Genomic DNA, 14,111 nt, shown 5'->3' with positions numbered 1-14,111 from the left:
AGTGAGAGCCTCAGTGGCTGTCATTGAGCCAAGCTGTTTAATCCTCTATGGGAATGAGGTAAATTTGTTTAATTCTCTCTCTCTCTCTCTCTCTCTCTCTCTCTCTCTCTTAGTAAAATATAGAGTCGTTGTCCATGGTAGCCTGACTTTCGAAGTCTCTCTCAGAATCAGTGCCACAGGCAGACAACAAACATGAGTGGAAAATTACAGGTGTTCGTGGTTCATCAAACTGACAAGTCTGCAGCCGTGGACGATGTTGATTGAAATGAATCGGGAGACCTCATTACTGTCATATTTGGTGGGACAAAGAGCTGCCCCATGGGGTTTGTTGTACAAGAGGCCACTTATGGTATGTGACCTTAAAGAATACCTTAAAAAAAAAACAAACCCCAAAAATGATTTCTATTATTTCACCAGCTCTTCTTACAGATCCAAGGTCAGAGGAACAGCCATGACTAACAAGGAAGAACAGCGACTCCAGAGCTGGGATGTGACTTGAATGCTGGTGCTAGGGACTTAAATGAACACATAACTTTTACATTAAAGAGATTTTGAGACAGTTCCTCTGTGTAGCCCTGGCTGTCCTGGAACTCCTCTGTAGACCAGGCTAGCCCTGGCTGTTTTGGAACTCCTCTATAGACCAGGCTAGCCCTGGCTGTCCTGGAACTCCTCTGTAGACCAGGCTAGCCTCAGACACAGGGATCTGCCTGCCTTTGCCTCCCAAGGGCTGGGATTAAAGGCGTGTGCCACCATGGCCTGGCACAACATACAACTTTATCTTTCCTCTCTCTGTGTATGTGTGCATATACATGTTCATAGGTGGGCACACATGCATGTGTGTATGGATGTTCTGTAGCAGCTACAGTAGAGACCGAGTAGCTCTCCTATATTATGTTTTGAGAACCTAGAGTTTAGCAATTGGCTAGGCTGGCCAGCCAATAAGCCCCGGGAATCCACCTGTCTCCGCCCTCCTTGAATCCAGCACTGCTGTTACATCCCTGCACAGCAGAGCCTAGATTTTTATGTGAGTTCTAATTTTCGGTCCCCATGCCTGTGTCTGAAGTATTTAACTGTTTGAGCCCGCTCTCCAGTCTCTACGTAGTTTATAGAAGGTGTTTGGTAACGTACTAAAAGCTTCACTGTTTACTTTTCTGTTGGTTGTCAAGGCAGGTACCTGGAGGAAGGAACCAAAGCAGAAGCCTTAGAGGAACTCTGCCCATTGGCCTGCTTCTTGTGGCTTGTTCAGGTTGTTTTCCTGTAGAACCTAGGACCACTGGCCCAGGAATGGCACCGCACATAGTGGACTGGGTCCTCCCAATAAGAAAAAATTCCCGCCGGGCGTGGTGGCGCACGCCTTTAATCCCAGCACTCGGGAGGCAGAGGCAGGTGGATTTCTGAGTTCGAGGCCAGCCTGGTCTACAAAGTGAGTTCCAGGATAGCCAGGGCTATACAGAGAAACCCTGTCTCGAAAAACCAAAAAAAAAAGAAAAAAAAAAAAAAAGAAAAAATTCCCAGGGCTGGAGAGATGGCTCAGAGGTTAAGAGCAATGACTGTTCTTTCAGATGTCCCAAGTTCAGCAACCACAAGGTGGCTCACAACCATCTGTAATGGGATCTGATGTCCTCTTCTGGTGTGTCTGAAGACAGCTACAGTGTTACTCATATATATTAAATAGATAAATTAAAAAAGAAAAAAAGAAAAAATTCCCCAGACTTGTGCTCAGACCGATCTGACGACATTTTTTTCAGTTGTGGTTCCCTCTTCCCAGGTGATCCTAGCTTGTGTCAAGTTGATAAAAAAACTAACCAGCACTTAACCTATATGTTGACCTCGTGACCTAATAATTTTGTAGCTTGGAATTTGAGGGAAATTTATTTAAGGAAATTAAAATTTATAAGGATATCCAGCTCAGCCTATAATAGTAAAAAAAAAAAAAGCTGCAAACACTGGCTGACCATGAAATTAATTACATATGGCCATAGCATAAAATCCTAGTTACCACATAAGTATGTTTGTATATACAAGGAAACATGTTTACAATATATTGATGTTTCCAAAAGCATAAATAAACTAGGCTGGGCATGGTGGCATACACCTGTAGACCCAGCTGGTGGGAAGTGCAGATAGCAAGGCCATTCAAGGACACTCAGCTGTAAAGCAAGTTTGAGGCCAGCCTGAGGTACTGAGATCCCGTTCACACAAGAATTCCTTATCCCAAAAACCTAAGCTAAACCATCCTGTTGAGGAAATGCCTTCTCATGTGTTGTTGACAGCGACCCAGCAAACAAGGACTCCAGACACACAGCTCCACGACAAGGGACTGCCAGAGAGTAACTCAGATTCCTGAGTGAGATACTGGACTCAGCTGGATTGAAAGAAACATGCATAGGCCCATCCCCCAGGGCTGTGAATGTGGGTGTCCATTGGTAGCGCTCAGGCAGGGTTCTTTAAGGTCTTGCAGGCTGAAGCCTTCCCTGAGCATCACGAGAGCCGGAGCTGTGGGAGTTTCCCACGGATGTCCTGTGCTGCCTCCATTTGGTAATTAGAATCAGGTGACTGCCGCTGCTGACAATAGACTTGCAAGTTCTCCGGAATGTGTGAACATGTAGAAACCAGCCCCAGATGCTTCCCCAGGAAACGAATGCACGTGGTAAGAAAGGAGGCGTGGGGCTTCATACCAGTTTGGTAACACTAATGAGAGCCCTGGAGCGTGAACCATCCCTGAGAGCCCGGGCTCCTAGCAGGCCTGCCTGCAGACATTCAAACTGACCCCGAATTTACAAACAAGCTTAAAGAAGAAAGAACAAACTAATCTTAAGTGACCAACTCTGCAAGTCAGTACACTAGAGATTTGTATCGGTGTGGCCCACAGGGTGACTGGGCCAACAACCCTCCATCGCCCAAACTCCTCCTCCCCCCCCCCCGAGTCTAAACAATAGACCTCAGGTGTCACTAGCTTTCCCTCTTTCTACTTCTATTTAAATTCAGCAGGGAAATATTTACCCCCCCCCCAGATGGGCACACATGTGCCTGTTGAGGCCAGAAGCTGTTGGCACTGGACATCCTCCTCCATGGCTCTTTACATTGTTTGCTTACATTATTTTCTCATTTATTGTGTTGGCATGTGTGTGCCACGGCACCACGGTGTGGGTATCAGAGAGAAATTGTAGTCTCTTCTCTCCTTCCACCATGGAGGTCCCAGAACTCATGTTGGCAGGCTCAAGGGGAGGGACATAGGAGTGGCTTGACCTGCTAATCAACCTCACCAGCTTCTCCTTTTTTGCTTTTGTTTTGGACACAGGATCACACTAAGCCTGGCTGGCCCTGACCTCTGAGATTCACCTTCTTTGAGATGGGTTCCCTAACTGAACTTGAGGCTCACTGGCTAGATTACACACTTCCCACAGCAGTTACAAACTTCTGTGTGAGCCCAGAAGTTCTGAACTCAGGTCCTCAAATATACCACGGGCAACAATTTCCCACCACTCTAGTCCCTGCCCCCTTTACAATTTATAATTAACAGTCCTCTGTGGAAAAACCTTCAAGCTATACCTTCTTAACTTCTAATTCCCTTGCAATGAGCAGGTTGTTGGTTTGGAGAAACCAGGCCAAACTTCCCCAAACCTCAGCTCCCTTCTCTCACAAATAGGAAAGGGTTTTTCCATCTTTTGGGTCCAGATGAGGCTTCATCTACTCTTGTAATCTTAAGGTGTGGCCGACAGACAAGCCCCAAAGCAGGCACTAGATAAATGTTGGCAAGCTGAATGTTTTAAATTAAATATTCACTGGCTATGGTGGTGGATGCCCTTGGTGCCAGGACTAGGGAGGAAGAGGCAGGCCTCTCACAACCCTCTGTAAGGCCTTACCGAGGACCCGTCACCCTCTTTTGCATCACTGCAAGCATGTGATGTACAAACAAAAATGGAATCAGACAGACAGAGGGTGATGAGATATTTCGAAGAAGGAATTCTTTTTTACACGTGGTTCAGGGTTTGGAGCTCTTGTGGGCTGGTAGCTATTAATGAATGAGCTAGAGACAGTGCTAAGACATGGTGAATTGGGCCCAGTGGTTAAGAGTGCGGAAGGTCGTGAGTTCAAATGCCAGCAACCACATGATGGCTCACAACCATCTGTAGTGAGATCTGATGCCCTCTTCTGGGATGTCTGAAGACAGTGACAGTGTACTTACATATAATAAATAAATCTTAAAAAAATAAAAAAAAGACATGGTGAGTTCCAGAACCATGTTCTCCCAAGGGCAGCCTGACGCTGGCCTTATGGAGAGAGCAGGCTCAGCCAGGTGGCAGGACACAGGCTTCATGGCATCCAAGCCTTCTGACAATGTCGGTAACTGTCCTCTACGTCAAGCACCTTTTAGGCACACAGAAGACGAATACTTGACGAACACATGAGCCTAGGCTCCTGAATCTCGCTGTAGCATCATGTTTTGAAGTATGGTACCACTGAGATTTCCTGAATCCAAGAACACTGGAAATCAGAATAGCACCTTGTTCTTAAAATTGCTGAGACTGGAATGAGATGACATAAGCAAAAGTCTAACACAAGGTAGGGAGCAGATAAAGTGCTCATGATCCATTTGGACAGGCTTGCAGAATTCTGGGACCAACTTAATTCTGGACAGCAATGGCTATATAGATTGTGTGTGTGTGTGTGTGTAATTCTGCATAACATTTTGGAGCCAATGAAATGTTTTTGTTTCGTTGAGATGGGGGTTTTGCTATGTAGTCCAAACTGACCTCAAAACTGAGAAGCTGGAATTACAGGCCGGAATGAGGCAAGACACCTGTGGCACATTTACCTCCAGAATTATTCATTGAAATTAGTATTCACCCTTGAAATGTTGACTCTAGGATACACATTTTCCTTTTTTTCTTAAGCAAAAGATATCTCTCCTTTCTTTCCTGAACCTTGTTGTCATTCTTGAGCCGGCATATTTCTTTTCTCTAGTTTTCCCATTTTCTTTCTTTCTCTCTCTCTCTCTTTGTTTTTTTGTTTTTTTTTGTTTTTTTTTTTTTGGTTTTTTGAGACAGGGTTTCTCTGTGTAGCCCTGGCTGTTCTGGAACTCACTTTGTAGACCAGGCTGGCCTCGAACTCAGAAATTCGCAAAAGCGTGCGCCACCACGCTCGGCTGTTTTTCCATTTTCTAAACAAGGCCAAAAAATGTGTAAGGGACCAGCCAGTGCTGTGTATAGCAAAAGCAGGCCCTGATGGTAGTGACTGTTTCAGGTACCGAGAAAAAGTGAAGCTAGATCAGAGGAGACATGAAAGAGGAAGGTGGTCATGTGCAGAATAGTTGCCGGGCTGTGGGTGGGGTGAACACGACCCATGGCAGCTCTGGGGCTGGCCCAGCGACTGCAGGACAGAAAGGGGCAGGAACAAAGACGGGCGCTGCGCAGAGGTCTGGTCACGGAAGTAAAGTACTGGCTCCGCTGCCAGAGGCCAACAGAAGAGCAGCTGCCCTCCGCCAGGCGGGGGAAGGTCCAGCAGCGCGGCTCCCGAAGCGGGCTAGCTGTTCCCGACATGCTCCTCCCGCAGGATTTCAAACCATGACAACAGCCACCCGCATCCCCCCCCGCGGCCTGCCCCAGCAACAGGCGGTGGCTGGCGTCTCATTGGCTGCAGGGCGCGCTGCCGCATCCTCATTGGCTGCACAGTCTCCGGTCCTCTTCCGCGCTTGCAGCGGCCTCCATTTTGTCGGGAAAGGCAGTAGGAGGTTGGTCTAAGACGGAGTTGTGATCCGTGACTCGCTCGTGGGCTGTTAGATCCGTGCATCGTTTCTCCCTGGAGAGGGAAGGAGGCTTGGAGGTCGAGAGGGAGCCGCCGCCGCCGCTCGAAGTCGGTGAGTGTGGCGGGGCGGCCATGTTGGCCATCGCGGGCACCATTGTTGGGCCTGGCTGAAGAGGAAGTAAGGCCGGGCGGGCGCGACTCCTGGGAGCTGAGCCGCGGGCCGGCAGGCTCGCTGTGCGGGTGACTGCGAGTGCGGGCCTCTTAGCCTTGTGAGGGTGTTTGCTGATTAGAACAGAGAACCCTTTCCCTTTCGAGGCGTGATGCTTAGGAATTTAAGGTTATTATGGTTTGTGAAGAACTACGGCACCAGTTACCGGAGTCATAAGCAAAATCACGATGCGCGTTGTTGGCAACAGAACCTTGCTGTGGAAATGGCTGCGTGGGTCCTAGTTTCACTTTAAAACGTGTAAGAGTTGCAGGTAAGTCCCCAGGAGTTGGAAGCTGACATTTATGAGGTCAAAGTAAGTCGTGGTCTCATACATCTATGAGGAAACAGCGACAGCCATTTCTGTAGAATGTCTAAGAGATCACTTTTTGGGGTTGTTTTCAAGTAATTCTCTTTCCTTTTCTAGCTAGGACTTCTCTCAAACTTGTGTGCTGAGGAGACTCGATGAGGGCCTCAGCTCCCAGGCTGAAATCAGCAGATTGGCTCATGAAAACTTGTGTATTGAGACAAAGGAAAGGATCTAGCAGAAAGCAACGTCTCTTATCCTGCGCTTGGCAGCAAGGAAGAGGACAAGTAGTGGAAATCCTGCAATCTGAAAAGCAGACTGAAAGGTATAAAGATTCCCATCATAGCGGGGCCAGTTATTTTAGGATTGAAGCAATTCTAAACTATTAAGGTCAGCGGCCATGCATGGAATATTATGTGCCTGTAATTACAGCACTCACTCCAGAGTTTGGGGCAAGACTGCTTAAAGTTGGGAGGCCAGTCTGTTATAGGAGACCCCACCAGCCAAGGGTGGCTTTCAGTGTGTGGGGTTATTTCTTTTAGGTTGTACAAAGAATGAAAGAATAGCTTGCTTTAAATTTTTTCTTTAACAAACTGCTCAGGACTTTAGTTTTTTGGGGTAGAGGGTTTTGCAGTCGAGCCTAATTCTTGTCATATTTTCTTCAACACTTCTAGAACTGGAACTATGAAAACATCACAAGGAACGCGTGTTTATTGTTTACATGTATTTACTTACAGGTGACAAAGAAGCTGAAGATGGGTGGCGGAGAGAGATATAACATTCCAGACCCTCAATCTAGAAATGCTAGTAAGAACCAACAACAGCAGAACAGACAGAAGAGCAAGGATCAGAATTCTTCGCAGATGAAGATTGCTCATAAGAAAAAGGAAAGAGGACATGGGTGCAATCCAGCAGCAGCATGGCAGGCCATGCAGAATGGGGGAAAACCCAAGAGCCTTTCTAACAACGCCAACTGGAATGCTAGTTTATCAAGTCCTAGCTTGCTTTTTAAGTCTCAAGCTAGTCAGAACTATGCTGGAGCCAAATTTAGTGAACCGCCATCACCAAGTGTTCTCCCGAAGCCACCAAGCCACTGGGTTCATGTTTCCTTGAACCCTTCAGATAAGGAAACGATGACATTTCAACTTAAAACCTTACTTAAAGTACAGGTATAAAATTAGATTAAGTATTAACTTTAAATTTTGTGATGTTTACACATGACATTTTGTTGAAAACTGGTAATTTGCAAGTAGCAGACATTTGATTTATGTGCTGTAAACACTGTACAGTGTCATTACAATTTAAACAATTTAAGTGACTAATCAATTCTACTTGGTAGTGTTGCTAACTAAATTCAAGTTTAGATCTGGGGAATAGTAACCTTAACTTTTTTTGTTTGATGGGAAAAATTAAATTTATAGGTTAACACACAATTTCTGAAATCAGTAAGCATTTAGCATATACAAGATTGCACAGTTCAGTTTCATGGTCTTGGGCATTTTTCAAGAAATAGTGGCACAGTACATTGCCCAGTGGTCATTTCTTAAAAATGCAGTGGATAGGTACCCAAAGATGTACCAAATCTATTCCAAGACAGTGCTGAATAGCATCCCACAAAACTGCTAAAGTGGTCTGGTCTCACCTATATACAAAGCTTGCTTTAAGTAGGGAGTTGTGTTTGTGACATTTAAAGCCATGTATATATACATGTAATAAGCTTGTAAAATATGTAATGTTTTCTTAGCCTTTATTCTACAAAAATAAGACTATTTTTAGTGTGAATTTGACGAATGTAAGACCATGAGCTTTTTTTTTTTTTTTAAATCTTATGGCCTAATTTTGAAGGTCTCCAGTTTTTAAAACAATGTAACTGATGTGTGAAATCTGTTGTATTAAGTTTTTATAACTGAAAAGATTTAAGCTGCATTTCCTGGTTTTCTTAAGAGATATAAGTATGTAGTACAAAACTATCTCCCCAACCTTTTTAAACCCAAAGACTCATTTTGGCTTTATTAATCCTAAGTAACCCCTGATTATGTGCAACCCCTCACCATTTATGGCAAAAAAAAAAAAAGTCTCTTGTGTGATTAAACCAAAATAACAATTAACTTCTCAATCTTTATAAGGAAAAGAGCTAAATTGTGCTTTCTCAATTAAGTTCAGAGCAGGAGTCCAAATCAAACATTGAGTATCCTAAAGGACAAATTCATAAAATTATGATCTGACTGAAAAATAAAATTCGTAAATAAACTTTTCTCCCTAGTACATTGTTTTTATGTGTTTTAAGATTGTCTACTTGGGATGGCTGTGATATTACTATGCTGTTTGAGACAGGTCTCTCTAGCTTGAATGCTGAGATAGTGTGCAGTCCTGACCAGCTAAACTATGCTTCCCTTGTGCTAATGGGGAATTTAAACATTTTATTCATGACTATTAACTCAAACTACCAGAAATTCTTGTATGTAGGCATTTATGAGTTGCAAGCCAGCCTTGTTTACAGAGAGCTCCAGAACAGCGAGTCGAAAAATCAAGAGTGTAATTAGCTTTTGCATAATTGCTTTCTAGTGGATAGTGGGCAGTTTAAACAATCCCACCTGCAGAGAGGACTGATTATGTATGCATTAGAATGTAGCAATATGCCTGGATCTCTAATTTTGCATGAGCTTCTCTAGTCAATGAGTATTCCTACCAGAGCCATAAAGTATGGCAGAATCCACTAGAGTTGGTTGCTGAAGGCAGCCATACAGTATGTATTTTGGTGGCAGTGTGTAGTATGATAGACTGACTTTATCTTAAATCTATTAATCCATTTTTGAATGGTTCTAAATTATGCAGCTTCCCATGCCCTCCCCCCATATTTCCATAGGGAATGTTCTAAATCAAGCAATACATCTCTAAAACCTCAGAAACAAGTATCTACTTGGGCAGTTATACCTGTAAGGTACAACAAAGTCTACAGAAAAACCAAGATTTTTTTTTTTAAGCTCCTAGACCAGTTTATTTTACTCTCCAACAAAGAAATGTGATCTGCAAAAACAAAACCTGGATTACAAAGGCCTTTTACTTCTTTACAAACTACTGTTACTAATAAAAATTTACATGCCTCAAGTTATTATCCCCCACCCACTGGACACACAAAAAACCTCCCAACAACAAAAAACCAAGAACTACAGTTTTAACACAGGGTGAATAGTGAACCAGTTTTACAAATACACAAACATTAATAACTAACAGGATTGGAGGGAGGGACAGGAAAACACCCAAGAGCAAAGAATCTTCTGCAACAATGAACAGAGTATCTTAAATCTTGAAGCTAACAGTTGAAGACAAGTTGTTTAACCTCTCTGATTCCTGGCTATTGTTGAAGTTAAGTCTTTAATCTCAATATTTGTAAAAAAGGAACATGGTAAAAAAGTACAATGAAGTAACTGAAGTATGGAAGCCAGCTCAAGAGTGCTGGAGCTCCAACAGTCTATAATCCTGGAATACACTTAAAATCTACTTTTAGTAAAGTTAGAAGGTATGTAAGCAAAAATTCCTGTCCACATGGTGGGTATTCCACAGAAGACAGCTTTCTTATTTGAAAAACAGTAAGTATTCATTTCCTGGGAGTGATTTTAAGGTTAAGTAGGAGTATCTGGAAAACATACAACTTGGCACAGCAAGTGCTGAGTAATATTGACAGCCTTTCATATACATGGAAACCACAATAGACAATACTAAAAACAATTTATCCTAACTCAACAGCTACCCCAAACCACAGGGGCCCTCTCTAACTTACTATACTTAAAACTCAAGAGCTGCCAATTACTGTTACTACATTTACAAATGAACAGGGATATTTTCCACCTCCCTAAAGAAAAGAAATCCAAAAAGTAAATAGAAACAATGTATTGACTTTTAAAAACTGAACAAAACCCTCATCTGAACTCACAACATTTTCTCCTCTGGAAGGCCTTAAACTCAATTTGAAAGGAAATGGAGGGAAAGCAAAGGACAGAACAACGCAGACCTGCACAGATACTGTTAAACAACCTCTACCTTTAAGACCAATCCAATGCTATAATTACGTAAATGGTATAAATACATTTAGTAATTTATAAATCTCGAAATAAATGCTAAATTCAGTTTTATCAATTTTTATTGTGTCCTTAAAAATAAAACTTTAAAAGCATTTCCAACTTGATTCAAAATAAAAACAGCAACAAAAATGAAGCCAAAATTTATAATTCTCACCTGGTTGGTGCCTGCTGCCTTTTTGAGTTTGGGCAGGCTGAAAAAAAGTAAAAACAAAAACCCCCAACAAATAACCTTCATTTTACCGCTCTCTTCATTTATGTGTACCTACTACATCTTAGAAAAAAATGGTCAAAGGCTTAACACTGTTTCCAGATTTCAGATATTGACATAGTTTTAAATATGTGGCAAAAATACAACAAAAATCCGAATGTGGTGGTATTAATGGTAGGATAAACAAGCTTCATATCCTGATAAGGAACTAAGGAATCTGAAACATTTGTGACACTATAAAGTTATTTATTAACTATACACATAATATGTCCCCTATAAAATGTACAAGTAGATCACTAAAAAGTCTTATCCGGTAAACACTTTCTTCAATACAGAATATACTAAATACTAAGTCCATTGGGATAACAACTGTCTGCCTCAAAATAATCTAATTATAGCACCCAGGGTCTGCTTTAAAGTTATTTTGGGTATTACCTATTTGCTTGACAGAGCCAAGAGTTTTTAACAACTTAAATCTTACTCTAGAATATTAATCACTGCATAATAGATCAGCTTATCACAGGTTTTCTTCATTATTTGTAGTAATGGGATACAACAAATACTAGATACTTTTAAATGGCAGACAACCATAAAATTACTTTTCTTTGATAGCATATTGGGTTTTATAATTACACTAGGATATGAGTGGTATAAAATATTATAATACACCTCAAGATAATGAGGTCATACTGAATGATTCACTAGATTGTGCTCAGTAGGTTTTGCTAAATAAGGAATCTGTTCTCTTCTCCAATTATCCAGTATGTTTTGCCCACAGTAAGGGTTCAATAAATATCCATTGAACATACTGTCTACACAGGAGTTGAGAAGAGATGGGCCCTCATGGGTGGATATCAAGTATTAAGTGGAATTAGCCTGGGAAGGAGTGGTTAGATGTAAACTGTGTAGTATACAAGTAAATAAACTCAGATGCCAACAAAACAGTTAAGCAGAAAATACTGGCACTGGAATAAAAAAAGGCAAGACTTGCCAACATTGGCATTAAGTGGAACTGACTTTTAAGAGATAACTAGGAAAAACTTTATATTGGACCATACCTTTACCATCCACTTTTAAGTTGAGACAGACCAAGAGAGGCACTGTTAGAGACTATGGCTGTCTTCCTTGATGTTCAGACATCCTAGTTTCCAGTAACTTATCATGGATCGGCTACCCATGAGTCAATATAAACCTGTTCATATTTAGGGATTAGTTTCCACAAGTACAAAGTTGAATTTCCTTTTATTTGTCCTAAAATGCTTACTTTCAAACTTGAAGGGACTTCAATTATTCCATGTAGTTTTCGATAATTCTTTTATCTTTTCAGACCAGAGTCAAAATATTCGTACAGTATTCATACTGCAGCACCTTCCACCCACCCTTTGGTCGCTTGAACTGCCCTTCTTTGGTTCTTTTTTCCGCTTTCAGATCTTTCTTGAAGTGTAGTAAGCAGAACTGTACTGGGTATTCCAGCTGCAGTTTGGTCTTAAATAAAAGAAGGATGTTTGTCAGTTTGGTTTTCTCTTTATTCTTCTCTGTGGTATACAGGATTTTGTTAGTTGAACTGGATGTAGCAGCTTACTGGGCCAAAATTTCAAGAGAATAGTACAGTAGTTCCCAGGTCTTTTCCCTAGGTTGTACCTTAGCAGCCCAAACTCTATGTAGCACCTGTCCTTTCTCACTGAAGCAAGGCCTCTCACTTTTCTTCTTGCTTACTTGGCTTATTAAAAAACAAACAAACAAGCAGATTTCTTAAGTAAAAAGAGATGTGAAGTGTCAGCCTTCACTTGAATCTTGACACGACTATCCTATTCAATAGAGCCCACTGCTATGCACAGAGGAGTCTTATCGACTGTGGAACTTAATATGATAAAAATTTAGCTTAAAAAATGTAAAAATCCTCACCTGATATCATTAGAATCCTACTATAAGTGCAACTGTATGTATATAGTCCTTGTGAAGCTATGTTGGGTACACCATTTCATAAACACTATGTAAGCTTCTCAAGTTAACAGTCTGAGTGTAAAAATAAATTGACAAAACCAAACCAGCACCAGGTCCTCTAGTTCTACAGAGATTGAGCAAAGTTTATTCAGCTACCTCTTCAACTACTGTTTCTTTAAAAAAAAAAAAAAAAAAGTGAGGCTCAAATCTTGACTCTTGCCATTAACAGCTTTTTCTCTGTGCCTTAGTTTCCTGATATGTGGGGGCAAATCTTCCTTTAAAGGTGTTGTGAAGAGTGAACGAATCAATAAACTCTCTTGAACAATGTCTGGCACAGCATAAATAATAGATTACCAGTTATAATTGTTACCTCGAAATTGCTAGAATTCAATAAAAAAATAATATAAAACCCAGTATGTCTTGTTCAGGAAGGGGAATGAGCAGGATTCTTTGTAATAATGAAAATATAAATTTATAGTTAGCTTGCCCAAATTTTCATTTTAGTGTTTACCAACACTACTAAATAACCTCTTATATTATTTAACCCAAGAGGTTTAATGAACAATCATGACATGATTTTGACATAAGGAAATTTCTTAAACACTATGTAAAAGATGAAGATTTCTGGCAAGTTCTATCATTCCCAGAGTAGGATTGTTGTGCCTAATGTCAAGACTGATTAAAATATTCCTAAAGCTACAGAGGATAATTTCCATTACTTTAGACTCATTCAGAACTATAATAATTCCAGTTAATCATTATTTCCTTCATTTTGTTTTTATTATAGCATCTTTGCTTAATTTACAGCAAGCAGAAAATAAGCTGGGTCTTGTTTTGATCCAAACATTGATGTTTTAAAGGTTGTACACAATATTTGTTAAAAAGAACATATAAAAATACCTTTTTAGAAGCTTCTATAAGAAAGAAAATACAAAGTTTAACCCCACAACTTTCCTCTTTGCTAGAACTGCAAACTACCACTACAGTTTTAAATAGACTTTGTTGTTTTAACTATACATCCAGGAAAATCTAAAAAAATTAAAGAAACGTGCATATAAATGATTGCATAGCAGAACAAGAACATTAACTGCAAACAGTAAAGAAATAAAAGTTAGAAATACTATTAAATATACAAAGGTTCTAGAATTAACCCTCCAAACACATTCCACAAACAGTTCTTAAAACCATCTTTTGTTGTCTACAAGCAAGGACTAAATTTCTAAAAACAAAATTGAAAGGAAAAATAAGGTAATCCTCTGGGAGAATCGTCTCCCACAGTATCTTCACTCANATCTGTAANGAATCTAAGATCTTAGAGATACTAGCTTTGTATTCTGAAATGACACCGGACATTTCAAGTCATTTTATTGCCTCCAAAACAATCTTGAAATACTAGAAATTATAAATATTTAAGGGTATCATTTCAACTAAGTGATGTGGCTTTTGTTTGAAACTCAACTTTTCCAAAAAATTCACGGCACCACAAAATCACCTAGGAGTGTTATCTTCTCAGCCCGTCTCATATTAATAATAAACTGTGGTGTGGAGAGCTAGCCTCCCCTCTGAGGAACAGGCAGATGTTGATATAAACGCACATGGCAAGTGCTGTGAGCATCA

General features: G+C 40.8%; 2 protein-coding genes across 2 annotated transcripts in view; one reads left to right on the top strand and one right to left on the bottom strand.

Annotated features, from left to right (window-relative positions):
• Positions 1–5,692: 5,692 nt before the first annotated feature.
• Positions 5,693–8,078, top strand: Pnrc2 (proline rich nuclear receptor coactivator 2). Its single transcript, XM_029539690.1, has 3 exons — positions 5,693–5,860; positions 6,381–6,585; positions 6,998–8,078. The coding sequence occupies exon 3, from the start codon at positions 7,016–7,018 to the stop codon at positions 7,433–7,435; it is 420 nt and encodes a 139-aa protein (XP_029395550.1). The 5' UTR covers positions 5,693–5,860; positions 6,381–6,585; positions 6,998–7,015; the 3' UTR covers positions 7,436–8,078.
• A 3,823-nt stretch (positions 8,079–11,901) lies between these two features.
• Srsf10 (serine and arginine rich splicing factor 10) overlaps positions 11,902–14,111 on the bottom strand; it is a 10,815-nt gene continuing 8,605 nt past the window's right edge. Inside the window, 2 exon segments of the mRNA XM_021200562.2 lie at positions 11,902–12,085; positions 13,015–13,022. Of these exon segments, the coding sequence (XP_021056221.2) occupies positions 11,975–12,085; positions 13,015–13,022 (119 nt within the window). The 3' untranslated portion in view covers positions 11,902–11,974.

Source organism: Mus pahari, chromosome 6 (assembly GCF_900095145.1).
Source record: "Mus pahari chromosome 6, PAHARI_EIJ_v1.1, whole genome shotgun sequence".
NCBI lineage: Eukaryota > Metazoa > Chordata > Mammalia > Rodentia > Muridae > Mus > Mus pahari.
Note: the sequence above shows the minus strand (reverse complement) of the source record. Positions and strands in the feature narration are given on the sequence as shown.

What these genes read in the sequence shown, in the direction of transcription:
- Pnrc2 (XM_029539690.1), top strand. Translation starts at nt 7,016, where the DNA reads ATGGGTGGCGGAGAGAGATATAACATTCCAGACCCTCAATCTAGAAAT.